At 44.5% G+C, this 27,964-nt stretch overlaps 1 protein-coding gene and 1 long non-coding RNA gene across 3 annotated transcripts; one reads left to right on the top strand and one right to left on the bottom strand.

Annotated features, from left to right (window-relative positions):
- The first annotated feature begins 294 nt into the window (after nucleotides 1-294).
- jmy (junction mediating and regulatory protein, p53 cofactor) lies at nucleotides 295-26,631 on the top strand. 2 transcript variants are annotated; one of them, XM_027152634.2, is made up of 10 exons: nucleotides 295-1,743; nucleotides 7,727-7,900; nucleotides 18,171-18,321; nucleotides 18,983-19,152; nucleotides 19,226-19,391; nucleotides 20,208-20,395; nucleotides 21,223-21,306; nucleotides 21,624-21,710; nucleotides 21,808-22,330; nucleotides 22,451-26,631. In XM_027152634.2, the coding sequence occupies exons 1-10, from the start codon at nucleotides 997-999 to the stop codon at nucleotides 22,747-22,749; spliced, it is 2,589 nt and encodes an 862-aa protein (XP_027008435.2). In that variant the 5' UTR covers nucleotides 295-996; the 3' UTR covers nucleotides 22,750-26,631. The 2 variants fall into 2 exon arrangements, with proteins under 2 accessions (XP_027008435.2, XP_027008436.2); XM_027152635.2 differs by having other exon boundaries at nucleotides 21,627-21,710.
- On the bottom strand, nucleotides 16,992-21,943 carry LOC113646409. The gene is made up of 5 exons (XR_003441427.2): nucleotides 21,803-21,943; nucleotides 21,574-21,723; nucleotides 19,208-19,451; nucleotides 18,961-19,115; nucleotides 16,992-18,845 (listed from the first exon to the last, which is right to left on the bottom strand). It is a non-coding gene; the product is annotated as an uncharacterized LOC113646409 (long non-coding RNA).
- Nucleotides 26,632-27,964: the final 1,333 nt, after the last annotated feature.

Below are 27,964 nucleotides of genomic sequence, written 5' to 3' on the forward strand. Positions count from 1 at the left end.
AAATATAACCACATTGATGCGAGTTAAAGAAAATGAGAGAAAATGATATTTCATCTCCATCCGTAATAAGATTATAACATAATAACCTGTAATTCTATATTTCACTTTAATATAAATTATGATATGATGTTTATTATGCTATGGCGAGCCCTCGAGCATCCTTGACTTCGTCAGCACGTACAGTGCGTGTCCCACGTGCCGGATGTTTATGTAGTCCACTTCCGGCACGTCACTAGCTAGACAAGCTAGAGACGTCGGAGAAAAACATCCTTGTGGAGAGAAAAGGATGATGCTGCTGCTGACACACACACACACACACACACACACACACACACACACACACACACACACACACACACACACACACACACCAGTGCTGTTATAGATATTATTATTTAATCACATCGTTTCATATTAAGCGCAGTTTTACATCGTGTGTGATTTAGAGTCGTTTTTTTAGCCTGTTAGCTTGGTGACGTCACGGCAGCGCTCGAGCCGATCGGACCGCTCTGATCCCGCCCCCTGTGTGCGTGTGACGTCACGGCAGGACCCTCACGCGCCGTGCGCTTGCTTGTAAACAGATCCTCCCACGTGACCGAGTGAGCAGCAGCGCTCGAGCGCACTCGACTCCCGCATTGTGCTCTCTGTCCGAGGGACAAAAGGCAAGAAGGGGAGAAAAAAAAAAAAACACAAACAAACGAAGCAAAGTCTTTAAAAACAAAGTGCTCGGGAGAACAAGTGGAGAGGAGGAGAGCAGTGAGGAAGAGGACGAGGATGAAGAGGGACAGGCTTCAGAATCACGAGTGTGCGCGAGATGTTTCGGTTCATCCGCGGCTGCTTTGTAGTTCACACGGTGTTTTAAACTAGCGTGACGTCATAACGGAGACGTTATACCACGTCGTCATCGAGCCGAATCTTTATTATTGTTATTATTATTATAGTTACAGTAACGGGTTTGTTTTGAAGCCGATACTTTAGCCGTTAGCTCACCGTTAGATGTCATTCACAATGGAGGAGTCTTTGGAGTGCGGCTGGGTCTCAGTGAGGCCGAACGTGTTCGAGGAAAAAGACAAGCACAAGTTCGTCTTCATCGTGGCCTGGAATGACATCGAGGGCAAGTTCGCGGTCACCTGCCACGACCGAACGGTGCAGAAGCGCAGCGCGGCGGCGCGGGACTCGGTGTCCGAGCTGACGGAAGGCGCGCGGCTTCAAGACAAACGTCCGGTGGCGTCGAAGAGCACGAGAGAAAAAGCCCCAGATAAATCCAAGCCCACGCGAAGCCCGAGCAGAACCGCCGCGCTGGCGGACATCGAGGTTCTCGAGCCCGAGGCCCGTTTTCCGGACGACACCGAGGACCCGGACACCGGCGTCCCGATCGGCGGTGACTCGAGCTGGGCCGGTTTGTTCTCCTTCCAGGACCTGCGCACGGCTCACGGGCAGCTCTGCGCGGTCAACTCGGACCTCGAGCCGTGTCTGCCTCCGTTCCCCGAGCAGGAGCAGCAGTCGGCCGTGTGGTCGGTGCTGTTCGGCGTCCCGGAGGTCACGCGTCGGGACACAGAGGCGCTTTGCTACCAGCTACAGGTGTACCTGGGGCACGCGCTAGACACGTGCGGGTGGAAGATCCTGTCCCAGGTGTTGTTCGCGGACGGAGACGACACGGAAGAGTACTATGAGAGTCTGAGTGAGCTGCGGCAAAAGGGCTATGAGGACGCGTTGCAGAGACAAAAAAAGCGTCTGCACGAGGTGAGACACGCCACGTGTGTTGGGGGTCCATGGGGTGCCAAAACTAAAGGTAGTGACATCAGAGGGACATGTGGAAAATGTCATGAGGGAAAGAAAACAAAAATGGTCCATCTCGGAAGCGTCAAGTCGGGTGTCAGAACTAACCAGAGCTGTGACGTCATCACGACGTCACATAACGTCATAACTTTTAGTTCTAGTAAAATGTTTGTTAGCGTTTTTATTGAAAGGGATGTAAACCAGAACAACGGCACAGATTCGCACAGGTTTAACATTCGGTCGGTCGGTTAACTCGGGCACTGAAAGAGCTATCAAACTACCAATGAAATGATTCATGAAGACATCTTCAGAAGTGTTCACACAAAGATCACCGTAAACGTGAAAGCACGCGAAAGAGCTCTCGGACCAATTTACATACAATTCCGTTGTATCGAAGGTCAACATTTACACACAATTTTACTAAAGTGGATAGTTTTAGTCTGAGAAGCATGCGGTGAGTTTTTTCCTTGTCTGTTAACGCTCAGGTGGAGGAAGTGGCTCAGAGCTTTCCACCTGCTCATTAACTGCTGAGTCAGGAGTGTTACAGGTCAAAAAAAAAATTTCCTCAACCTGCAAAAGAAAAAAAAACCTCCCCAGTTCCTGGAAGTTATGGCTTTGTTTATTCATGCCATGTTAAACTTTACGGTTGGTGCCAGATTCATGCTATACGTTTAACGTGGACCGTCGGCGTGTACGAGTCATGGCGGATCTTGTCTGGTCATCGATACGGGTCGTGTTCCAAATGTGGCTCAAGGACCCACAGCTTTTAATATTTAATCAGTCGATTTGCAGACCTTTGGTGTCACGTTGCACGTCTGTCCGCGGCACGCAGGCACCGCATTCTGGTGCGGCTCCTTTCAGAGCGACGGCGAACAAGGCCTCGGTCCGTAGCACACCTATAGTTTAGGTGCAAAGTGAACGCACAGGAGCGTTTGAGTCGCGTCTAGAGAGGCGCACAGCTCTGAAAGTGTTTTTGTTTCCTGAAAGCGCCCGAGCTGCCATATGTTGACCTTTATCTCACTGAAACCTGATCTGTTCTGCCGCAGTCAGCACTTTGTGCTCGGCTGAAGCCTGTGTAAAGTCAACCGTTTGGGGGAATCATTTAAATAATCGGCAAGAGCTTAATTCTTTATGAGCACGAATGAGTAGCAAAACCGTTCAAACGAACTGACCTTTAATTAAGAGGCGTAAATTACGAGTTCTCGGTTGGGAAGAAGATAAAAAATAACGATCTTGTCGATTTGGAAGAAAACGAACATCAGCTTAATTGAACTGATTTTCACAAGTCGTCTAATTGCAGGTTTACGTTAATGTCCCTGTAATACGTTAACGTGTGTAATTATTGATGTGAAGTATGATGGAGTCTCCGGTGTCGGTGTGCTGTAACCGTGCAAGAGGCTAGCGAGGGAACAACAGTGTGTAGCTGCTATAACGTAAGTCGTATCAGGAGTGTTTTGTGTGGATTAGTTGGACTGTTCCTCATTTTTTCCCCTCTTACACGTCGTTCTCGCTTGTTTTGACAACGAATGTCCTCGTACAGCCGATCGACTAACGTGGTTGTGGTTTACGCAAATTTCTTTCCGTTTTAAAACAGCACAACGCACGAGCTTTAAATATCAGCAGGACGTCCGGTTCCTTAAGCGCGACATGAAGCGATCCGCCATGTCACTAATTCATCCTGTTCTGACCTTGTCAGTATCTCTCCGTCTGATCAGTTATTACACTTTATGACTCTATATTTGGTCCTTGCTGTGTTTTATAAATTATTAATACACTCTAAGTGCTTTATTGATCATGTGTAATGTGTGGATCAAAGGAGCTATAGATCCAGCACCGCCGATATAAACGGCAATAATCACGCAGCAGGTCCTGATATTCAGGTGTAACAGGGGGGGTTAGATTAAACCTGCTGTTCATGGAGGAGGAGGAGAAGGAGGGGTTGTGACACTGATGTGAAGAAAGCGTGAGTAAAGACAAAAGGGCTGAGAACGTGAATTTGCTCACTGGACGTGTGAAGTGAATCAAAGCTTCAGGGGTGTTTAAAGAAACAAAGACAGGAAACACATTACAGCCTGTGGCCATGGTTTCCAGACAGGAAGTGATGCTGCAGTTCTGAGTGTGTTTAGGCCGGTCCGAATACCCTGCCTGGAAAAGCAGATTTTTTTTTTGTTTGTTTTGTTTTTTTATCTCCAAACCACCACCTTAAACAGCAGAATAATAGAGGATGTGCACTCTGTATATTAATAACAAAAATAAATAAATAATCCAAAATGGCTGCCGGTCTGCCTGGATTCGTTTAAAGTTTAAAGCCCGGGTTTAAGTCCGCTCCAAGTTGTCGGGTGTTGGAGACGTTTCCTTAACGACCAGCAGCTCTGTAGAGAACTGTCCGCCACCTTCCGTCAGCTGTCGGTGTCAGAGCTGAGCAGGCTTGTTCGTTAAGGGCTGAGATTTCCCAGACTCCTCCGAGATCGTCTACGGCGGCCTGCCGAATCTGTCAAGTGGTTTGTTATCAAGCGCAGCTGGGATGAACTGATAGCGTGAAACATGCCACGAGCTTCGCTGCTGTCATGAGCCAAGTCAATATTTAGAGCTGTGGGATTGTTGGTCGTGATTTTTATACACCAATTGTTTTATTTTCACTCTCCCTCTCTCTCTCTTTCTTTCTCTCTCTCTCTCTCTCTCTCTCTCTCCCTCTGTCTCTCTCTCTCTCTCTGTCCTCTGTCTGCTTGCTCTCTCTTGTGGCAGCTGGTGTTGTAGGATCAGCTCAGATTAGCTCCCAGATAAGCACTTGTGCTGCTCACAGATCCAAATCTGATTTCATGTAAAACATTTCATTGTGTTTGTCTTATTTCATTTCCCCCCCAAAAAATCGAGTGAGCCTTAAACGTGCCGTGTGGGTTTTTAATTCGATTCCGCTCCGGCTAGCGAGCGCAGCGTGAAGGACTTGCCGAAAAGCTGCTCTAACCATGTTACCAGGATAATTGTATCGAAAAGACAACGAGGGCACGAGCAAGAACGAGTCCTACACCGGCACGATGAAAAAAACTTCGTGGTGTCCTGCTGACGTGTGAATTTAATGCGACGCGGGTGACGCATGTGCGACTATCAAACCGATATCCTTGCGAGGACGTGTCATAAAAACAAACACTAACACACACTCGCTTTATACAAGCATACAAAGGAAAGAGATCAGGAAAGTCCCGATCCGTCTATTCCTCCTTGTGTAGACTTTGACCCAACTCAAAACCTTGTCCTTCCTCCAGTGTGTACCCTGAGCCTTTCCTGAACACGGCACAGAGTAAACACGCTTTTTTTTTGCGTCGTCCGTTCTTTTCACCCGACAAGCAAAACCTGCAGAACAGAAACGGCAGCTTGGGTGTAAACGACATCATTCATGTCATCCTCTTGCGATCGGTACCGAGACGCGACACGTTCGTACGTAACCATACAAACCCGACTCAATAGCATGAGCTCATCTTTGCCAGTCATGGAATTGTCCCTCTCTCTCTGGAGCGGCTTTTCCAAATCCCCTCCTGGAAGAAAACAAGCACGGATACAGGAAATGATGAAATGCTGGAACAATTCAGTGCATTGAGCCTTTTTATATACACCAAGAATAGAGTGCTGAGTCGACCTGGTACACCTCGGTAATAGCTCTATTTTACACTCACGGTCGTAGGCTAATCTATTGTACAGGTCTGAGAGTCTATTTCTGTCCACATCGCCCATGGCTGTGTTTTTCTCCATCCTCTTTATTTAAATGACGGAGTCACCAAAGACTGCTGCTACTTGCCGTATTTAACTTCCTTCCTTGAGCCTTCCCCAGATATACAAAATAGATGCTTCTTATAAACGTCGCGATTTGTTTGTTTGTTTGTTGTATTATATTTTCAAATTGCTGCTGGAATTTTGAACCGAATTAAGAGCCAGGATCTCCGCCGTGACAGGAGCACGATCACGTGACCGCTTTATCACACTCGCTCAACCCGCTGTGGGAATTTATAAAGCCGTTTCGGAGATGCTGATAAACTTATCAGTCCAAATAGGGCTTAAATAAAACATACAGGCAGCTGTGAAGCGTAAGTAAGGTGTAGATTGTGACACGGCCTGGCTGACATCGTCCTCGAAGCCACGCTCTTGCAGGAAAATAATCAACGACGGGGTGGTACGATGAAGTGCTTTCACTGTTCCCACCTCGACGTCGGTTGTTTTCCGATAACATCACGGCCGCTAGTTTGTTATTCCAACTCCAGCAAAGTGAAGGACAGTTTACACACACGTGTATATAACGTGTTTGTGTGTGTGTGTGTGTTTGTGTATATATTCATTTGTCCCATTCAGGTTTTCTTCTATGCAAATAGAAAGATTTGGAATAAAAACAGGAGGAAGGAATCCCCGCTGCTGAGAGGGATTTCATGTGTGAACACTCCGTCTCTACTTTATACAGTGTGACTCATCTGAGATCAACACAGACGATAAACAGCGTCTGAAGTCTGAACCAGGATTTGGCCAAAAATAACTTTCTCTTATCAGGAATTTTTTCAGATTATCCATAGAGTATGCGGACCTGTATATAAAGAATCGAGATCTTTTCTGTATTACGTGTTAAGTATCTGGACCTGTGTTCGTATACGACCCACCGCAGGTGATATCATGACTTCTCGATTTTGTCAGCCTGACATTTTATGGATGCGGTAAACCGACCTCAGATTAGCACTCGCACATAATCGTTCATCTTACTTTCCCACAGTTGTGCGTGCGTGTGTGTGTGTGTGTGTGTTTTATTGACCGGATGATTATTTAATGTTTGTACAGCTGGACGCTGTGCCGCATGTTCATGCGGGTCAGGTACTGTACGGAGCTACAGGTGGACCTCGGAAGATACGTCAGAGCAGCCTGATAGCGTTAACGTGTCGCCCTGGCATGAGACGACGACGTGCAGGAGAGCGAGGTCTCGTATCGTGAAAATAAATCTATTGTGTAAATCGGTGTAATGGCGTAATAAATAATATACTTTATATAAGCCACACCTTTTAATTATGACTGATGGGCACTGAAGCCACACCTCCTCATTGAGGTCACCAAGGACATGTGTATTTTACTGAGACTGACAAGGACACTGGGGTAAATAAGTGCATACCCACTGTATGTAATGAGGAGGTAAAAGCGAGGCGTGTTTGGCTCTATCCGAAGTGACCCTTGACACGGCCGGGCTGTGAGCTCCCCCTCTCCACAGCGACCAGCGGCTAAGGTAAACAGAGGGAGCAGTGTTGGAGCTGAATCAGCCAGTGTTTCCGCTCTGAGAGCTCTGAGAGCTAACACCATAGAATGTGTGTGTGTGTGTGTGTGTGAGAGTGAGAGTGAGAGAGAGAAAGCACAAGACTAAAGAAAGAACATTAAACATAACAGAGTATTCATAACAAATTGTCCTCGTATAAGACGAGTGAAACACCGTGATGAGAAAATAACGGAATTCAGCGGCGTATTAGTAACTGCTTCATCTCCTGCCATGTCACATCACTTCCCTCACACATCACAGCACGCTTCTTCATGAACTTCAGCCATCCTCCGTGTTCCGTAGACGTTGTCGTAACGTCGGATTTAACGTCCAGGGTTTCTGGAAGAGAAAGAGAGAGATGGATGGAGAGAAAGCAAAACGGGGCAGGAGGTGAAAAGAGTACGGGAGGCAAGACAGAATAATCAAGTGACAGGATCAGAGACGAGGGGAGATTGAAAGATAGATAAGGGAAGAGAGGGAACCGGAGGTGTATTGATAGACAGAGAAGGAGAGACATTGAATTCAGAGCTGAAAAGATGGTGGTGGTGGTATTTGAAATCACAACCTTCCAAGCAGTAGTTCAACACCTTTACCACTCAGGTACCACTTCATATCTGTCACCTTTATCTTTCTTTCTCTCTCTCTCTCCCTCTCTCTCTCTCTCTGTAGTTGTTGGAGAAGCAGCGAGGCATGGAGCGCATGGTGGAGCTGCTGCAGTTGTACTCGGAGCAGGACGAGGCGTACGGCGATCTGGTGGAGGCCACCACCGAACTCTACCACTACCTGCTGCAGCCCTTCAGAGACATGCGAGAGCTCGCCATGCTGCGCCGACAGCAAATAAAGGTCAGGAACACACACACACACACACACACACACACACACACACACGCTTCATGAATATTTAAAGATGTACACCAACGAACCTGTTTACAAACACAAGCAGCTTAATACATGCTCACAATTAATGAGCTCTGCAGGCAACAATCAAACAAACACACGCACACACACACAGACACACACACAGACTCACTCATGCTATCTGGTTGTGTGATTGGACCACATTTGTATATTTTCTTTTTTCAGTTTCAGGTGACATTACAAATCATAAGAAAAACCAAGGGGGGGTGAATACTTATGCACAGCACTTTATGTATTCCAAATGAATATTTGGACTAACAAACGATCGCAGTGTAGTCACTTGTACTCGCTTAATCACTTACATTGGAAACAGGAAACATTGTTTAATCTAAGCGGCCGTGACCTCCTGTTTGCACCGGGTTGCCATGGCGACCTTCATTAGCTACCGGGATAATTTTATTAAGGGCAATTTGTGACTTGGGATTGCAAGAGAGAAAGAGAGAGAAAGAGGGGGATTGAGTTGGGACAGAGAGCGAGGACTTGAGGGTTGAGTTCTATTTGTCTCCTTTAAACAATTCTTTTTTTTTTTTTTAAATCTCGTTTTTATTATGTTTATCATCCTCTGTAGGACAGACAGACAGACAGACAGGATTTAGTCATAAAGTGAACCACATTGATTTTAGCTATTTAAAGGTGGGGTCTCCGTTGTTTGAAAGCCACTGTTGACATTTGAAATCACCAAAACAAACGGGGTCCCACCCCTGTATCGATAGCTCCGCCCACACATATATACGTAACCCAGGACACTAATGGAAAGAAACGTGTCTTTATCCTAGCTGAAGGGAAGAACAATACGATTGTACATAAACAAACAAGCAAAAATGCCACACAAGCATAATCATGTAAAGGACAAAGGCATATATTAGTTCTGTGTAACAAAGCAAAACCAACGTTACTCACCTATCGAGAAGGAAAAAAGCGCCTCGGCGTCTTAAGTAAAGTCGGCCACATATTCACAGGTCGGAGTTTCCCGAGTCAGTAACTCCTGAGCTAAACGCTGTTACTACACAAAACACGGTTGTAGCTGCCTCTCTACATTACTACGATAGAAAAGAGGTGTTATTTGTGTAGTAACAGCGTTTAGCTCAGGAGTTATTGACTCGGGAAACTCCAACCTGTGAATATGTGGCCGACTTCCTGCTCCTTCAGTTCTCTCCAGCGCTGGAAAGCTGATCCTATATTAACACGTCCTACTTCTTGTCCTTATCGTAAGTCTTTCTTCTCTTTCTTTCTTTGTTTTTATCCTCCATGTCAATGTTAAAACCGCTTTCTGCTGATGTCACACATGCGCACCGAACACTCTCTCCGCCGCATATTGACAAGCCCCGCCCCTTTCTGCTCATTGGCTACACGTTAGTTTTGTTTTTGTTTTGTTCGTCGTCCCGACTCGGTTTTCTGAAGCATTTCTCAAACAACGGAGACCCCACCTTTAACTATACGAAGTGTATAACGGTGTGTGTGTGTGTGTGTGTGTGTGTGTGTGTGTGAGAGTGCGTGTATACGCCTGTACCGTCCTCAGTGGCTTTACTCTTCTGTAACGGTTTATTATCACGCTATTGTGTCATCGCAGAGGAAGTTTTCCCTCACCGCTGTCACTATCTCTGGCTCGTTCATTAGGGATTTAATCCCACATCTGGAATTCTGTACAGTTGCTTTGGGACGATCGTTAAAAGCAAACTATGACAGTAAAGTGTGTCGACAGTGAAGCTGTGAATCAGCGCCATTCTCCTGCTGGCTCTGTGCACGGCCTGTCAGTGGCTTCGCCGTATACAGAGTCGGTTATAGGATTGGAGTTCAACACACACACACACACACACACACACACACACACACACAGCTTTGCAATGTCGATGTGCTTGACAGCGAGCTCAGTGTGAGTCCTTATTGACCGAAAGCCAAGCGCATTAACTGATTATGTGGGTCCGGTTTCGTTATTGGAATACTCTCGTTTTTTTTTTTTCATCCCCACATTATTTTACTCGAACTTCTTTTGCCTAACTGAAAACTAAACATGGCCGTGTTTTTTCTTTCCTTTCTTTTCTGTCTCTACATGCAGCGGTTGTGTTGTTTCAGCTTTGCATTCGAAGCTCTTCTGACATCTCGTGTGTGTTGAGCGTGTGACACCGGGACGCTCATACACACAGGTTGTTAACCTTGGGGTCGTGACCCTACGCTGAGGTCGGCCGAGATACAGAGAGCGCAGCAGCGAAGCGTCTCTTTTTCTGACAGGGCTCTGAAACACAAGTAGTGTTAGTCAATTAGTGTTAGTTTCTCTGTCTGACTGTCTATCTGTGTGCTGTCTCTCTGCCAGTCTCTCTCACTCTTTCTCTCTCTCTGCCTGTAGTTCTTTTGTTCTCTCTCTCTCTCTCTGCCTGCAGTTATTTTGCTCTTGCTCTCTCTCTCTCTCTCTGCCTGTTGTTCTTTTGCCTTTTGCTCTTTCTCTCTCTCTCTTCTCTCTCTCTCTGCCTGTAGTTCTTTTGCTCGCTCTCTCTCTCTCTGCCTGTAGTTATTTTGCTCTCTCTCTCTCACTCTCTCTCTCTCCCCTCCCCCACGCTCTCTCTGCCTGTAGTTCTTTCTCTCTCTCTGTCTCTCTCTCTCCCTCCCCTCCCCCACTCTCTCTCTGCCTGTAGTTCTTTTGCGCACTCTCTCTCTCTTTGTCTGTCTGTCTCTCTCTCTCTCTCACTTCTCTCGTCTCCCTAGTCCTCGCCGGTCCGATCAGATTATTCCAGAGTCTGCTATAGATTAACCAGCCTGCCAACAACACACTCCACCATAAACCCCGGTCCTCTGTTTTTATTTCTTTTCTTCTGTCGTGGATTTGTTAGCTTATTGCTTAGCAGCGCGGCACAGGAAGCCGTCCTGCCTCAGGAATCCTGCCAGCAGCAGAGCTTTAAACCTTGGCATAAAGATCGGCGCTGTCTGAGACGACCGGCTTAAAACAGGACTCTGCTCTCATTTATACTCCGGCCTGCTCTCTAACTAGGAGCTTTTAGAGCTGAAACATGGGGAAAAAAACGATTCTACTCTCATGAACTCAGTGATTGTACCATCAGGGATATCTGTGATTATCAGACATGTAATAAGAGTATCGATAATATTGGGATCGTTAATATTATTAAACAATGGACTGGGAAATTTATTGTGCTCTGCTGTACTGTCCTGATTTCTGTCCTTACCACAATCCCATCTGGAGTGCATCGTCAGGCCCGAGAAAATCGCAGACGTTTGAAAGTCCTTATCCGGCGTTTGCGTCGGGATAAAAAAGGCCTAGTAGTCAAAATATAGCCTTCGACACACAGTTAACTGTGGTTTTATTTCTATTAGAGAATTAGCAAACTCTAAGACACCAAGGATTTCTGATGTGATTTTTCTTTCCAAGCTTCATTTTTATGCTTAATGTTTCTAATAAGAGGTTAGATATGACAGGATAAGATAAAACCACACCACTCCACCGCTCCATATCAGTAGGCGGTCCCGAGGCATCGTTCGAGCCGATCGTCTGGATTTGTCGTTTTTTTACGGCATCGTGCATAATTTGCCTAAAGTCCACAGACAGCGATTAGTCACGTGTAAATCTGTTGCTCGCTTCCGTGAAAGCGGGGTTCGGATCATCCCGCATGTCGTCCTACAGGAAACGATCTTAAGGTGACTCGGAAAGATGGAAAAAAAAAAAAAGTCGACCGATCGGTTCACGAGGTCGAGACGATCGAGAAAAATCAAAGACTATGCGAGCGTATCACATTACAGAGAACCTGCAAAGATCGAAGCCTACAAAACCTTGGCACGAATCTGCAGCAGCACTGGAGACATAAACAGCCACACGTACGTCTTTATTAAAAATGGGTTCGGTTTTAGTTTATTCATTTATTTAGTTTCCGTCTACACAATAAAGAGCTCCAGAGCGATAAATTAGCCAGTGCCAGTGATGATTATTATGTGTCTTTTATGTGTTTGTCGTAGATTTAATGCACGGCTTTGTCCTGGATCTTATGTCAATACTTTTATTTCAGAGTATTAGTGTGTAATAATAACTCTGACCTACTTAAACACACGTCGTCTCCTGATCCAAACTGAGGCAAGCTGTACGCAAATAAGGCCTTTTTCCTTTATTTTGACGGTTGGTGCGTGGTCTGTGTAATGCAAACACAGCAGTGTGTGTGTGTGCATGCGTGTGTGTGTGTGTGAGAGAGAGGGAGGGAGAGAATCCAGCAGTTTTGCATACGCTTTGCATGCTGTCAATGGAACTTATAGTAGCGGGAAGGACGGAGTTTAAAGATGTGTCTGTATGAAAGTTTCACACATCTGTGTGTGTGAACTCGTGCTTTCAGGAGCTCGTGGGTAACACACACACACACACACACACACACACACTGTGACCACCTGCTATTTGAGGTTAAACAAAGCCCACGTTTACTCATGTTGGTGTTTTTTTTTTTCTTTCTTTGAGCTATAGTTAGTATAAAGCACAGTTACATGTCAGTATTCCTTAAAATAAACCCCTTAATTATTACCTTTATAAGAGTGAAGAAGAGGAAGGCAAGCCTGTTATATATAATATATAATATAAATTTAAATAATATTAGATATCATATAACATAATTAACAAACGATCTTAATAAGCCTTAAAAGATTAAAACAGCCTTAAAGATTACTTAAGGTTTTTTTTTCCATTTTCTTTTCTTTGTTAAGTAAATAAGTAATTATTGCATTTTTTTTATTGAATTAATAATACATTTATTTTTATTATTTATAGTATTTTACTTGGATTCACATTGTATAAAAATAATTAAAAATAAAATATTTATTACATTTATTTATTTATTTATTTCAGTTCGAATTTATTTCGAACGACTTTTGTGGAATATTTTGCGGACACGAGCCTCACGATATCGTCGTAAAAACTCGTCCCGTCTTATATCTCGTACCTGCCGGGCGGGCGGGCAGGCGGACTCGTGTATCTGCCCCTTTTGTAAAGGTAATGAAGCTCCAGCCTGAACATATGGCACCTGATCCACTCTCCACCGATCACCTGCATGCGTGAAGGAATGAATGAAAGAAAGTGTGTCTGAGATGAATGAGTGATGAAATCGTCGGGCGGTGGACACACGGGGGGGAGGGGGGGGGGGGGGGCTCCACAGGGGAACCACATGCCCCCAAATGAAGCATTATGGGGTGGGGGTATCGAGTGACAAAGACACACTGACTGTCACTATCGTATTTCTGACAGGACCCGAGCGCATCCATGAATAAGATATGTGTCAGGTAAGACAGAGCGGTCTGGAGAACGTGTACAGCCTCATGTTGTGTGTGTGTGTGTGTGTGTGTGTGTGTGTGTGTGTGTGTGTGTGTGTGTGTGTGTGTGTGTGTGTGTGTGAGTGAAGAAGAACCAAACACACACACACACTGTGACTCAGACCCATGATGGTCTATACTAAATAAACACAGTGTTTTCATCAGTCTCTAAGCATTGGCTTGATTTCTTGAAAATATCATTAATGATTCAGATGCTAGTGACGTAGATAATAAAACTAACATGATATTACTTTTTTAAAGGCAGGGTCTCTGATTTTTGAAAGCCAATGTTGACATATAAAATCACCAAAACAAACACACCCCTAACACAAATGGGTCCCACCCCTGTATCGATAGCTCCGCCCACACATACATACGTAACCCAGGCGACTAACGGAAAGAAACGTGTCTTTATCCTAGCTGAAGGGAAGAACAATACGATTGTAGATAAACAAACAAGCAAAAATGCCACACAAGCATAATGATGTAAAGGACAAAGGCATATATTAGTTCTGTGTAACAAAGCAAAACCAACGTTACTCACCTATCGAGAAGGAAAAAAGCGCCTCGTTTAGCTCAGGAGTTATTGACTCAGGAAACTCCAACCTGTGAATATGTGGCCAACTTCCTGCTCCTTCAGTTCTCTCCAGCGCTGGAAAGCTGATCCTATATTAACACGTCCTTCTTCTTGTCCTTATGGTAAGTCTTTCTTCTCTTTCTTTCTTTGTTTTTATCCTTCATGTCGATGTTAAAACCGCTTTCTGCTAACGTCACACATGCGCACTGAACACTCTTTCCGTCGCATATTGACAAGCCCCGCCCCTTTCTGCTCATTGGCTTCACGTTTGTTTTGATTTTTGTTTATTATTCGGCCCGACTCGGTTTTCTGAAGCATTTCTCAAAAATCGGAGACCCTGCCTTTAACAGTGTTATATCATTTATATCGGTGTTAAAACAATACCAATAAAGAACAAAACAGATAAATCATCTGATCTGATTGACAGGAGGGGGCGGGCTTTGAGGAGAAGTCCCGGTCGATGGAGCACTTTCTTTGGCATTTGTTTAGTCGGTTATCAGTTGTGAATGTTAGTCGAGTTTATTAAAGTCGGCTCACAGGAGTGGAACCAGACACGGTAGGTCTTGTTTGGAGATGCTTTTCTGCTTAACGCGGTCATAAAGAGTCGCTACTCGAGTCATCTCACAACGATGCTTATGATTGTCGGCAGTTCACATTCAAAAACAAGTAATTTATCAACTCCTCTATGTGCGCACACCCATCAGTTCCCCTCATTTTTCAATTCTGCTGTTCTTTACCACACGTCTGTGTGTGGTTGTTACACGTGTATAATTTAGAGTGTGTATTGGCTAGAGTCTCGTGTCCGGGACCGCAGCTAGGCGTCGGCTCTCAACTGAGGAGAAACCGGGATGATCTAATTATACTGTCCAGCTCACCTCATTAACTCGTCCCCTAAACACATGACGGATACCTGCATGACATCAGAGTGCAGGCCTGCGTTTTTTGTTTTTTTTTCCCCCCAGCCTTTAGGACCTCGTGTCTGGTTTATTTTTCCCTTCTGCGTTTTTTTTTTTCCACGCTTTTCGTATTATAGCAGCGTGTTTGATTATGAGAATGTGAGGAATGTTGGAAAAACAGGAGAGAGAATGGAGCGCACGGTGCCAGTCGTGTTGCACGTCTGCGCCATCTCAAATAAAAGATTCCTGAGCTGTGAGGTCACGTCTAACTCACAAGACTTAGGTAAAGTCTCGCTTTCTCACACTCTGAGCGTAAAGAACCCTGATAGAGGCAGAATTTCTTTACTTTCAGTTGCCGCAACAGTGTGTGTGTGTGTGTGTGTGTATTTGGGGCATGTTTTAATATCAATGTAGGGACCGGATGTCCTCAGAAAGAAAGGAATATCTGATATTTGTGGTCCTCAAGAAGAATCCAAACTCCCGCTTTTCTTAAAAACGTCAAGAGCTGAGAAGTTTGATTTTAGTTACCATGGTTATGGTTAAATTTAGCTGTAGCATAACGTTAATTAGCAGCGTTAATAATTATATGAATGGAAGGTCCTCACAAGGCTGGACAAACACGTGTGTACGTGTGATCTAGTGCGGGCCACAGCTGCATCTGTTTTGCATTAGAGTATTTTTAACCATGTGGATCCAGAAAACCCTGCATGGGTGTGTACGCTCGGGTCCAGGACGTTCTCTCACACACACACACACACACACACGCGCACACACACACACACACACTTACTTTGGAAGTTCTTCCAGAGAAAATTTCCAAGAAGCCAGATAAACGAGGAAGAGCTGTGTTTGTGCTCGAGTCTGGGACAGAGTCGCTCTTAAACTCAGAAAGCTCAGCATCTCCTAGATCTTAGAAGGCAAGGTTTCAGGGAAGAAACGCAGTATACAAAGCAGTAAAAATAACAAATGGAGAAACGGGAGGTTTTTGGAAAGAAACGTTTATAGGTGTAGAAAAAAATAACCCTGTAGAAAGGAAGATAAAAGCAGCTGATTGTTTTGTTTATCATCTGTGAACGAGGGGTTTCTTCTTTTCCAGTTGATGACACAACAGAAACGGACGTCATCTTTAACGACCGCTCTGTTAACTGTGGTAGTTGCTATGGCAACCCCTTGAAACCTTGAACTACTGCCTGAAGCTCAAAAGCATTTTGGATGAACGTTTTTTTTTTCTTTCTTTCTTTAAACCTTGAACAGATTTGGAATATTATATTATAATCTTTCTTTACACTTTATTTATATTCTTACACTGTAGTTTAACTCACACCAGATTTCTAACGTATGTCATATCCGTCATGACGCGGAGTAAGGAAGCGGACCCAAACGCAGGATAGCCAAATCGACAGGGTTTAATAACAAAAGGACATGAAACAACACACGGACTAGAGACAGGACAAAGACAACAGTAGATTCCGCGCTGCACAAGGCAACGCGGCACAGTTAAATACATGGGGTAATCACAATGGGAAACAGGTGTGTAGACAGGGAGGAGCAGGCGAAGGTGGGGCAGACACGTGACGAGAAACGTAAACAGATGCACGTGGCCAAAGTCCGGGCCGAGTCCTGACAATATTAGTCTGTGATATTTCGCTTCCCCAGTTGAGGTCTTAGCATTTAGTCGTAGCTTTTGTGATCCGTAGCTTTCGCAACGTTTCATTCCTCTTTCACAGACAGTAGTTTGTCAGCCAAAGTAACATTTAAATGTGGTGCTTTTATCTGTTTATAGTTATAATTTTATCCTGTTGGCACGTTACAGCCGAAAGTAAAAGAAGGTGAAAAACGTTTAAAGGGTGAAAGTTTAGACGAGTCAGTCGCATTCTCAAGACTCTTGACGTGTCAGCCAATAGGAAAGAAGTAGGCGGGACTGTGGTGTCTGGTATGATGTTACGTAATAATAAACAGCTCCTCCTGACTTCTTGTTTAATTTCTTTCTGGAAAGAAGTAACAAGAAAACACGAGTCTCGGCGACCGTTTTTCACCCCACGAGGTTTAAACAGCCGTTCGGTGCCACGTCTGAAAACAAACAAATCTCACAATAGGGACATTTATAGTTTTTGAGCCGCAGCCGGATTGTACAGAAGCCTGGATTATGTTCTCTGTCATGAACGCTTGAGCGCTTTATGATTCAGCTAATGCAAGAACTCTTAACGTGTAGGGAACCTGCTAGGGAACAAAAATGCTTTGATACAGAGTGTAATGTAGAATGGTTTAATAAAGGTGTTCCTTGTTACTACATCCATCTGTGGTGTGTGTGTGTACGTGTGGGTGTTTGTTTGTGGGTGTGTGTTTGTTTGTGTTTGTGTAGGGGGGGTGTTTGTGTGTTTTTGTGTGTGTGTGGTTGTGTGTGTGTGTGGTTGTGTGTGTGCGTGTTGGTTTGTGTGTGTGCGTGTTGGTTTGTGTGTGTGCGTGTGTGTGCGCGCGTGTTTTTGTGTGTGTGCGCGTGGGTGTGTGTGTGTGTGAGACAGGTGCGAGACAGAAGGTTTATGCTCATATGTTTTTGACCTCTCAGGTGAACTGACCTCAGGCTAAACAACAGAAGAAGAATAAAACCCCGTTTTCTCTGAAGCCGTTAACCGTCAGTGTACGTAGCAGGTTGTTGTTGAGACGCAGCCTGAGAGCTTCTCTGAGTCTTTATTTACTAAGTAGGCTAAAGCTGTATAAGGCCTCAGGGGGAGCCATAATTAAAGTGGTCTTGTTTACGCAAGATACAGCTCGAGGAAGAGCCGACACTAAGCAGGTGACAGTCGCAGGCTTTCTCAAGGCTTGCTGTGTCTGCCTGGAAATATGCACACATGGCCTGTGTGTGTGAATGTGTGTGTATGTGTGTGCGCGAGTGAGTGTGAGTGAGTGCGTGTGTGTGTGTAAGTGGGTGAGTGTTTGAGTGTGTGTTTGTGTGTGTGTGAGTGTGTGTGTGTAAGTAAATAAGTAGACATATTCTGGATGAGTTCCTGGTTTACATATCCAGAGCACCGCAGGACTTGTGACCAGGATGTAAAAATAACTGCTCTGTACTCATTCTCATCATTGTTCTGACATGATGTAAGAAGTGTAATAAAGACACCTTTTTATTCCAAAACCTCGCTGAAATGAAAAACAGCTCCGGTTCCTCTAGTGGAAACGTTCCTACGGTTCCTGAACCGTTTCAAAAGGGTTTGGCACCCAGTCATGAACCGCTCGGTGCTCTCCACATTTCGATGTTCCCCACATTTCAATGTTCCCCGTTCCTGGCATGAGCACGAACACAGGTTTCCTCAGACCAGGGTGTGAGAACAGGACGAGGATTTGACAGCTGTGTTGTTAAAATTCTGCACTATGAGCATGCGCTGTGGAACATTTAGTTTAATCTGTGTGTTTGTGTGTGTTTTGTGTTCAGATCTCCCTGGAGACGGATTATCTGGGTCCGCGTCGAATCGAGGCGCTCAGGAGGGAGGATGAGGATTGGCAGAGGAAGGCTCACACCGCAGTGCTGTCTATCCAGGACCTCACTGTGAAGTACTTTGAGACCACAGCACGGGCACAGAAAGGTAGTAAAACATGATGATCTCTCGCTCTCTCTCTCTCTCACACACACACACACACACACCCCTTAATCATTTCCCATGTGTACATGCATATAATTAGCTACGAAACCCGGACGAACTCCAGAATCACCGGAAATCATCGCTGCTTTGTAAAGTTGTTTCAGATCTGATCTCTTTGTAAACCTGCAACATTCATTCTGTCCTTTCAAGTAAGGAGGAAAAGAAATAAGCTTATGACATTCCCGAGCCTCTGCGAGTCGCGCCGGTTTGTGTTTGTCGAGTAATTACGCATCTGTGACTAGATCACGGTCAGAGAGAACAGGAGAAGAAAGTACCGATGATGTCGAAGCCGTGCTGCTCGGCACTGAAATCTCTCACACGCAGGAACCGAGAATCTCGCCTCGTCTTCCTGACACATTAGACAGCGGTGCTCGTTTTTTTCCTCACGAGACCTCCTCTAGTCGAGAACACTTTCAGGAAGCGGAGCCGCAGGGTCCGTGTTCCTCACTGCACCAGGTCGAATGTGCCTGTTCAAATAAATAACAAATAAAAAGAGAACGAGTTATTTAAAAGCTCCCACATGAAGAGTATCTTCTGAAATACGACTAAGGCATTTACAACAGGAGGATGCTACCGATTAACCTAATGACGGCGTTCGTTTCAGTGATGTACGAGCGCATGCGGGCCGACCAGAGGAAGTTCGGGAAGGCGGCGTGGGGCGCGGCGGTGGAGCGCATGGAGAAGCTCCAGTATTCTGTTTCCAAGGAGACACTGCAACTAATGCGTGCCAAGGAGATCTGTCTGGAACAGAGGAAACACGGGCTGAGAGAGGAGGTAACACGCGTTTACACCACAAACACGTGTATATAAGCTTGTAAATATATCTAACGTCTGTTTTCTGTCTCAGATGCAGGGGCTCCAGGACGGCGAGGACGCGATGGCGCGTCTGGATCGGTTAGAGGCGTTATACTACGAGTTGCAACTGCAGCTCTACGAGATCCAGTTCGAGATCCTGAAGTACGAGGAGTTGTTGCTGACAGCGCAGCTGCAAAGCCTGCGCAGACAGATGTCCGGTTAGTCACCTGATTAAGGGTCGTCTACGACGCGTCGGTTCATACCTGAAAAAAATCCGCCTGCAAGCAAGCGATATGTCCCGAGAGAGCATACAGTCAATACATTGGGCCTCTTACCAGCAGCTGTTTTTAAAAACATCTTTGTGTGTGTGTGTGTGTGTGAGAGAGAGAGAGAGAGTGTGTGACTCATGATCTGAGCTGCTCACTTGCACCACCTGCTGGACAACAAACTCAGTCCAAGCATTAGAATTAAAGAAACGTGAATCTGGGGTTTGACATGAAGGAAGATGATTATTGGCCACTTTAGGCAGGGATACAGATTCGGTCATTATGACCTCCTACAGTCGACTAAAAACATTTGTATAATAAAAACATCAATAAACAAAAATCTACATTTAATGTGAATAGGTTTTTAATGAATCAAACAATCCGGAAAATCATTCATTCATTCATTTTCTACCGCTTTATCCGAACTACCTCGGGTCACGGGGAGCCTGTGCCTATCTCAGGCGTCATCGGGCATCAAGGCAGGATACACCCTGGACGGAGTGCCAATCCATCGCAGGGCACACACACACTCTCATTCACTCACGCAATCACACACTACGGACAATTTTTCCATAGATGCCAATCAACCTACCATGCATGTCTTTGGACCGGGGGAGGAAACTGGAGTACCCGGAGGAAACCCCCGAGAACATGCAAACTTCCGGAAAATCATAATAATAAAAATGAATGTTAGTACCTAAAGCTAATAATAGTACAGATTGCAACAAACTGTAATGTAATCCCTGTGTGTGTGTGTGTTTTGCACAGAGAGGCAGGACGAGGTGGTTTACTACGACACATACGAAAGTCCTGACGCCCTCCAGGCCACCGATGAGGTATCTCTCGCTCCTGCACCTCTGAGAGACGAAGTCACCCAGCTGCAGCAAAGGACACGGCAGCTGGAGGCTAGGAGAGGACGCATCACTGCCAAGAAAGCCTACCTCAAAACTAAAAAGGTACCGGCCAATCACAGCGCAGAAGTCAATCAAATAGTTTGCTTGACTTTTTAATTCAAAAGGTTCCTTAAGTTCTTTGCATGCTTTCGACTCGTTTTAGGTTCTCTTATATACATATATATACATATGTTCTACTCAGGGGGGCACGATGGCTTAGTGGTTAGCACGTTCGCCTCACACCTCCAGGCTTGGGGGTTCGATTCCCACCTCCACCTTGTGTGTGTGGAGTTTGCATGTTCTCCCAGTGCCTCGGGGGTTTCCTCCGGGTACTCAGTTTTTTTTTCCCCGGTCCAAAGACATGCATGGTAGGTTGATTGGCATCTCTGGAAAATCGTCCGTAGTGTGTGTGAGTGAATGAGGGTGTGTGTATGCCCTGCGATGGGTTGGCACTCCGTCCAGGGTGTATCCTGCCTCGATGCCCGATGACGCCTGAGGTAGATACAGGCTCCCCGTGACCTGAGAAGTTCGGATAAAGCGGTAGAAAATAAATGAATGAATGTTCTACTCAGCACTCATTCCCTAGGTCTAATTTGTCGCCGTGTCTGATTTCTGTTTACTTCATTAAAAAAAAGTTGCGACCGATATGCTGTCACGTGGCTTATCCAAAGAAATAAAGTTTCCCCCTGCGTGTCAGCCCCGAACCTTCTACACCGCTGAGGAGAAGGATTTGGAAAATCAGGAGAAAATGGTGTGAATCGACAAGCTTTTGTCTTTGGAACGTAATTGTCGATGTTAGACTGTTTCGTCTTAACAGCGTGATGACCATCCGGTTGCAGGTGCAATGTTCTGACCAGCTTTTGTTTTTGTTTGTTTTTTGTCTTTATCAGGAAATCTGCATCGTCAATCACACCCAGAAACTGCAGCACCGCCAGAGCGGTCAGGACCACGACTCCCAGCATGCTTTGCAACAGGTGCGTGGAGATGTTCAACCTCAAGTAGTGAATCAATACATTCAGAATTAGTCAGCAACCTGCTGAGGGATGAAAGGACACGCTGCTAAAAGAAAATATCAGCTTTTGACCGTATTGTTTGACAGTAAATCCACCACGCTGTCGATTATTTCGCTAAAACAGCGTGGCCCGAAGTGCGTGTGTCATTTCCAACACAATGAACTCCGGGTGTAAATCCTGTATTTTGTAACCCGTAAAAGATCATTAATGTGAATTAAAATCTCTCACCTGCATGTCCATATTTAATGGGATACACAACACAGCACATTTTCCTTCAGCAGGATGAAGAGGAAGAGGAAGTGAGGAACACACGAGTCAGCCAAGAGAGACAGAAGACATTGGACAGGCTGCGCAGCTTTAAACAGGTCCGTTATTTTCCTGGAAATCAATAAACAGCAGTGAGGAAGCAAGTTTTGTCTTCTGAGATGTTGAATTTTTTGTTTGTTTGTCCGTTCACCATAGCGCTACCCCGGTCAGGTCACCCTGAAGTCCGCCCGGCTCCGGCAAGCACATGCTAGAAAGAAAAACGGCGCTGCTCAAGCGACTACGAAAGCGAGTCAGCCCCAGACGCAGGTGGCAAGCGTGCAGACGGACGACGCCCCGGCTTCTCTGAAAGACTCCACCGTCGTCCCGGGGCTTCAGAGACCAGAAGGATTCATGTCTTTACCCTCAAACATCCCGCCCGTTCCAGAAACGCTCGGGCCGTCGTCCCTGCCCACGCTCACAGAGCGCAACGTTCTGGACTCATCCACATCTCCGATCTCTCCCCCTCCTCCACCACCTCCTCCTCCTCCACCTCCTCCACCTTCTCTGGAGGACATGTCCACACCCGGACAGGGACAAGAGGGCAGCCCCGTGTCCCAACCCAAAGCGGAAAGTCCTCTCGGGCCGTTCACCGCTCGCTTCTTCGACAGCAGTCAGCTAGTGAACGCACGCAAAAAGCTGAGAAAGACGTCTTCTCTGGAGTCTTCACAGTGGCGGAGAGGTGAGATGCAACTCTCGTCTGTCCACGAATCTCTTGAGACTTGACGGTCTAATCGGTTCTTGAGCATTAGAAAAAAATTGGTACAGTATTATGTTATTAAGCCCTCTCTCCTGTCCACAGCGTCCTCTCCTATGGATGAAGTCCTGGCCAGCCTGAAGCGTGGGAGCTTCCACCTGCGCAAGGCGGAACTGCGCGTTCTCGCTCCAGACCCGGACCAGGACGACGGGAACAACATCCTGGCTCAGATCCGACGCGGCGTGAAGTTAAGGAAGGTGCGGCATCACGAGCAGCAGCGCTGTCCAGAATCCAGTGACCCGCTCACGCGCAGCATCCACGAAGCCCTGCGCCGCATCAAAGAGGCTTCACCCGAGTCCGAGTCTGAGGACGAGGGGCTGCCGTGCACCGACTGGGAAAGCTAGATCACTCAGTACACACACACACACACATTCATATTCCAACATACACACACACCTTAGTGCACACACGTCATTAGTGACCAGTGAAATCTCAACGCAGCACCGCTCGGGCTTATCAAGGCCGTCAAGTTTATTAAGAAAAAGCATTAAAAGTGTTGTTTTGTAGTCGTGTGCCCAGGAACGTGGGCCTTGGTACAAACTGCTGTCAGGCTCAGACCACTGACCCGCTCACCCACACGGCTTAAAAAGCACAACCTTCATATGTTCCGTCTCGTCTCTCTTTCTATGCCTGTTTCTCTATCTCTCTCTCTCTCAATCGCTTCTGGTTTCATCCAGCCGTCGGTTTTAGCCGCTGTTTTTGTTTGTTGGTTTGTTTTTTTCCTATTTTTGCGGCCCCAGAAGACGATACCACACTTCTCCATCAAACGAACGAATTCGTTTACAATTCATCGATCGAATCCGAAACGAAACACAATCATTCCCGTCAGTCGCTCCGGTGCGGTCCGGCGATTAAAATTCCTGACGTTTATATTCCCGAAGCGAGCCGTGTAACCTCGGCGTCTCTGAAACCCGTGTTTAAGGTTCTTATGCGGTTCTTTTTCTCCCGTTCCCATTTCGGAACATGTTGCATTCCCCAGGCTTTGCTTTCCTCTGCATGGTTAAGATGGAAAGCTGCATTCAAATTTTTTTTTTGGTAGATTTTCTCTCCTTTTCTCCAGCTTGGTGACAGTTGGAGAAACCCACCGTGTGTGTAGTGATGCACTGATGCCACCTACAGCCAACAGTTCACACCTCACAAGTGCCGCTTTTTTTTTTACCTTGATTTGTTTTGTGTGTGTTTCTTTACTCATATGAAGTATTTACTTTTAGATCGCTGTAGACTTTTTTTTTCATCTATTCATATTATTCACCAAGTCCATAATGTTTGTGCGAGTGTGTGTGTGTGTGTGTGTTTTTATACATTAATTATAGAAGTTGCACAAGCACAGTACATCAATGAGTACACGAGTAAGTTTTTTTTTGTAGTTATCATCCACTTTCTTTTTTCATTCTTTCTTTCTTTTCTTTTCTTTTCTTTATTATTGCGATGTAAGGGGGGGGTTCTGATCAACCTACTTAATTCAGAAGGAACGGTTCAGGGTTGGTTTTGTGCAGCCAATGACATGAAGAAGAGACTAGAGGTAACTTATTTCACTAGTTACAGAAGTTCTCCAAAAAGTTTCAAGCAGCAGCTTGTGAATTCTACAGCCCTCTGCTGCCTGTTAGCGGAATTACAATCGCAGGTAAAAAAAAAAAAACTGACAAGCTTTCATCTACTTTACAACAAGCCCCGCCCCCTGTTTCATGAGTTTTCCTTTCATTTTTCCTTTCTTTCTTTTTTTATTTTTGGTAAGTGCAGGAACTAATTTCCAGGCCAGAAAAACTGAAGCTTGACCAAAGACGCTAACAAGAGCCAATCTTTTTCCTCTGATCGTTATCAGATAACATGCCGAAACGAATCAACACACGAGGCCGATTTACTCGTTCCTCGCAGATTATTCCGTATAAACCGTGTCTTATGCGTTGCAAACATATCACACGGAGTAGCTAGCAAATATCCGTCTTAGCTAGCTACCGCATATCGGACCAACTTTTTTATAAATGATCGTGTTTATCGACGAAACGTATCAGAACTTTCTGAAGAGCTGTCGTAGCTGTTAATGCCTCGGTTGCACTGAACATAACTCCTTCTTTGGGTCCTGGTGCGATCACGTTATGTCAGAATTCTGGAAATGATCTTCATGAAACAAGGTTCCTTTAACTCATGAGTTAACAAATCGTTTACCTCAGCGTTAACAAACCTCATGTAATGTTGACTAATTAATCTAACTAACTCGTGATTTAATATGTGGTTAATTAACGTACATCATCAGTGAACCCACAGCTTTTTTTTATCAGCAGTAAATTACTGACAAAACACTTTTCAGTTAACGTAAGTGTTAACTTCACTCGGTCGCAATACGATTAGCTTATTGAGGCTCGGTTTATCATGTATTAATGTTAATTAACACGCTAGATAATGTAAAGTAAGGGAATCTACACAGTGTTACCCTTTAACCAATGTCCAGTAACCTTGGGACCTTGAAAATTGAACCTATAGAATTATGGCGAATTATCCGTGTACACTCTGGCTCCTAGATTGTCGCTTGTGAGTGAAAGTATAGATGGAAGTATATCTGGCCAAATTGGAAAGAAATCCGTGTGAATGTTGTTTAGTTTAAGTTACATGCTAAGTTTCACCGACCGAAGACATTTACATCTGGCCACATAAACGCGTCTCGGCGAATCGGATATCGATCCGATCTTTCTACTCCCGCCCAGAATGCAAATATATTTGACCTCATTTCCGGGGTAATTGAAACGGAACACGCTTTGGTGTGTGTGGTTTTCAGAAAGCAATCAAAAAGAAGACGTAAAAACTGGTTACGACGTTTATGCTACACAAAAACAGCGTTTACTGTTTGCTGCGTTTTCGCTGCCGGCAGCAGCGCATTTTAAGACCCGACGAGACGCCTGGGAGAAAGATCACCTGCGAGTGACGTACTTCTGTTTGGGAGGAGTATAGCGCTGACGTATGTGGCTCGAACAACCACATTCATTTACACCTGTCCAGTTTCATCTGAAATGCGTCCCAGACCTCCTCCTGAAGGGGTTCGAACGATCAGATTCATATCCGTCTCAAAACCGTTTCGGAGGGCATTTAGACCTGGTCTTTTTACCGTCGGATAGTTATCGGATCACAGAAAACGCAGGAAGTGACCAGGTGTAAAAAGCCCCTCAGTGTTAGAAATGAGCCACATTCGCAGCTCACTCGACGGCTTGCTCGCGTGAACACAGGGTCGCTGTGAGCTACCGGAATTCTGACATAACACAAACGCACTTATAATCCCTAAAACCTTTCAGCCAGTTCCTGCAGATTTGTTTTCTCCAAACTTTTCTGTTTTTCGCTAATTAAAATCCCGCCAGTTTTAACACCTCCTCAGCTTTTCCGTGGCAATTCCGTGTTTACGAGCGGAGGTTTTATCCAGCTGCCTGTTTCGGTGCTGCCTACCGAACACCACGTGCAATCAGCCAGCTAGTGCTGTGTTCTCGTACGACGACAGGAACATAACATATCGCTCTGTAACTCTGTTGAAGGTATGCGAGCCGATCCGAAGTCAGTCGATATGTTTCGTTTTGGGTTTTTTTGGCTGTTCTGGGATCAGCTCGCCAACGACGCTGTAGTTATGGGAGTGAGAAGATCTGCTGTCACTCTCTGGGCTGCACTTTTATTTTTATTTAAACACGTTTTCATCATTTGTACTGTATTTAGTCTTTTTTTTTTTTTTAAGATTCATTAATACATATTCCACTTCTTTTAATCATGTTATTTGCAGTATACATTCTATGCATTGCTATCTTATGTCTTTATAACTCAAAAAAAAAAAAATAGTATGTTTCTGGTCATTTGTGTAATGCAACACTACAGTTTTGATCCCCTGACCCCTGACCTCAACAAATAAAACCCAGATATCTATACGTGACTGACGCCGTCACTAGAAATGTGCAATATTATAGCAGAAACTGAAAAATGCGTATTTTTCACGTGTATTATAATGTAATGAAACAGGAAATCAAAGAATTACAGCTGCATGATTGCCTAAAGTACATGTATTTATTGAGCTTAATATTTAATAATGTGTAACAGTAAAGTAAAAGTAATTTTTTTAAGCATTTGTTTTATTTTGTATTTACATTATTTCCCCCCCAAAAACCATTTTTATTCCTAATACATGTTTGATAATTCAGTTGCATTTTCTCACCCTGAAATAAATGAATAAATAAATAAAGACAGGTAGTAAATGATTCTTCGTGGGTTTTTTGTGTCATCATTAAACCTGGATTTATCATATGAGTTTTATTTTCTTTTGCAGTTTGTAAATTAGAAAACCGGAGATTAAGGTCAATCGGATTTATCCGCTGTTGGTTATGCAGAATGATTGCAGTATTTATCCCTATAATGCCAAATGAATCATATTCTGAGACCTCTGCAACACCTACATTATCAATACAACCTGAGACTTTGCTGCCCCCTTGTGGATTTCCCCCTGATCTGCATTCAGTAGCAGGCTTTAGTCTGTATTTTCCAATATGGCTGCTTTCATGGACTCACTTGCTAGTTTTTTTATCGAATTTTTTTTTTTTTTTTAAACATGAATATGTATTTTATTGAAGCAACTAATAATACATTTATATTTGATACAGAATAAATAGTAAAATTATTAAGTGATAGTAAAATTGTGTTGAATATATATACAGTATGCGTATCACATATGATACAGCAGGTATACAAGGTCATTTAGTCTGTATATTACATTTCATAATGCAATCTTCATTATTTTTGCCAAAAAGTTATTATTTACAAATTAAAATGTCATCTTAATTACAAACCTTGAAATATTTATAGTGTCACTTAAAAGTTTGTGAAACCTTTTTTAAGTCCTAAAAGTAAACACATTGAATTCAGTCAAACAATTGAGCCAACAATAATATATATATATATATATATATATATATATATATATATATATATATATATATATATATATATATATATTATACATGAATATTCTAGTGCTAGTGCATTAGGGATTTATGAAACCGGTCTACACGATATATATCAGTTAGCCTAATTAATGCTAGCGCACTAGCGACACTATTACAGGTTTCCATAATAATACAGTAATACAGCGAGTAGCCTAATGCTAGCAAAGACCTGCGATTCTGTCAGGACCACTTTGTCAAATGAGAGTTTATTGATGATATGCATACAGTTAGTGCTGGCGGTATGGTTCTGTTCAGGGCAGGAATCCACGCGCCCGTCCGTGCGCATGCATGGACCGAGCAGGGAGAGCTCGGAAAATAGAATAGACCCATATAACAGGACCATTGGTCATGCATAGAGTTTTTTTTTTTTTTTTGCAAATAATAAATGAATAAGTGGATGAATAAATATATAAGTAGATAGACAGATAGATAGAGAGAGAGAAATGTGGAGATTTAAGACGTAACTGGTACAACGAACACAGGTTCCGGTATGTTGGAGGAGGGATCGGAAGACAAAGTGACCACTAGGGGATGAGCCAGAAACAAGCTTCATTGCAGCTTTAAAGCATTAAATCCTCTAAAAACACGAACA

The sequence above is a fragment of the Tachysurus fulvidraco genome, chromosome 21, assembly GCF_022655615.1.
Source record: "Tachysurus fulvidraco isolate hzauxx_2018 chromosome 21, HZAU_PFXX_2.0, whole genome shotgun sequence".
NCBI classification, from domain to species: domain Eukaryota; kingdom Metazoa; phylum Chordata; class Actinopteri; order Siluriformes; family Bagridae; genus Tachysurus; species Tachysurus fulvidraco.

Coding starts and splice junctions, on each gene's coding strand:
- jmy (XM_027152634.2), top strand. CDS start 997: ATGTCATTCACAATGGAGGAGTCTTTGGAGTGCGGCTGGGTCTCAGTG. Junction 19,153..19,225: donor AACACGGGCTGAGAGAGGAG/GTAACACGCGTT, acceptor TTTCTGTCTCAG/ATGCAGGGGCTCCAGGACGG. Junction 19,392..20,207: donor CCTGCGCAGACAGATGTCCG/GTTAGTCACCTG, acceptor TGTTTTGCACAG/AGAGGCAGGACGAGGTGGTT.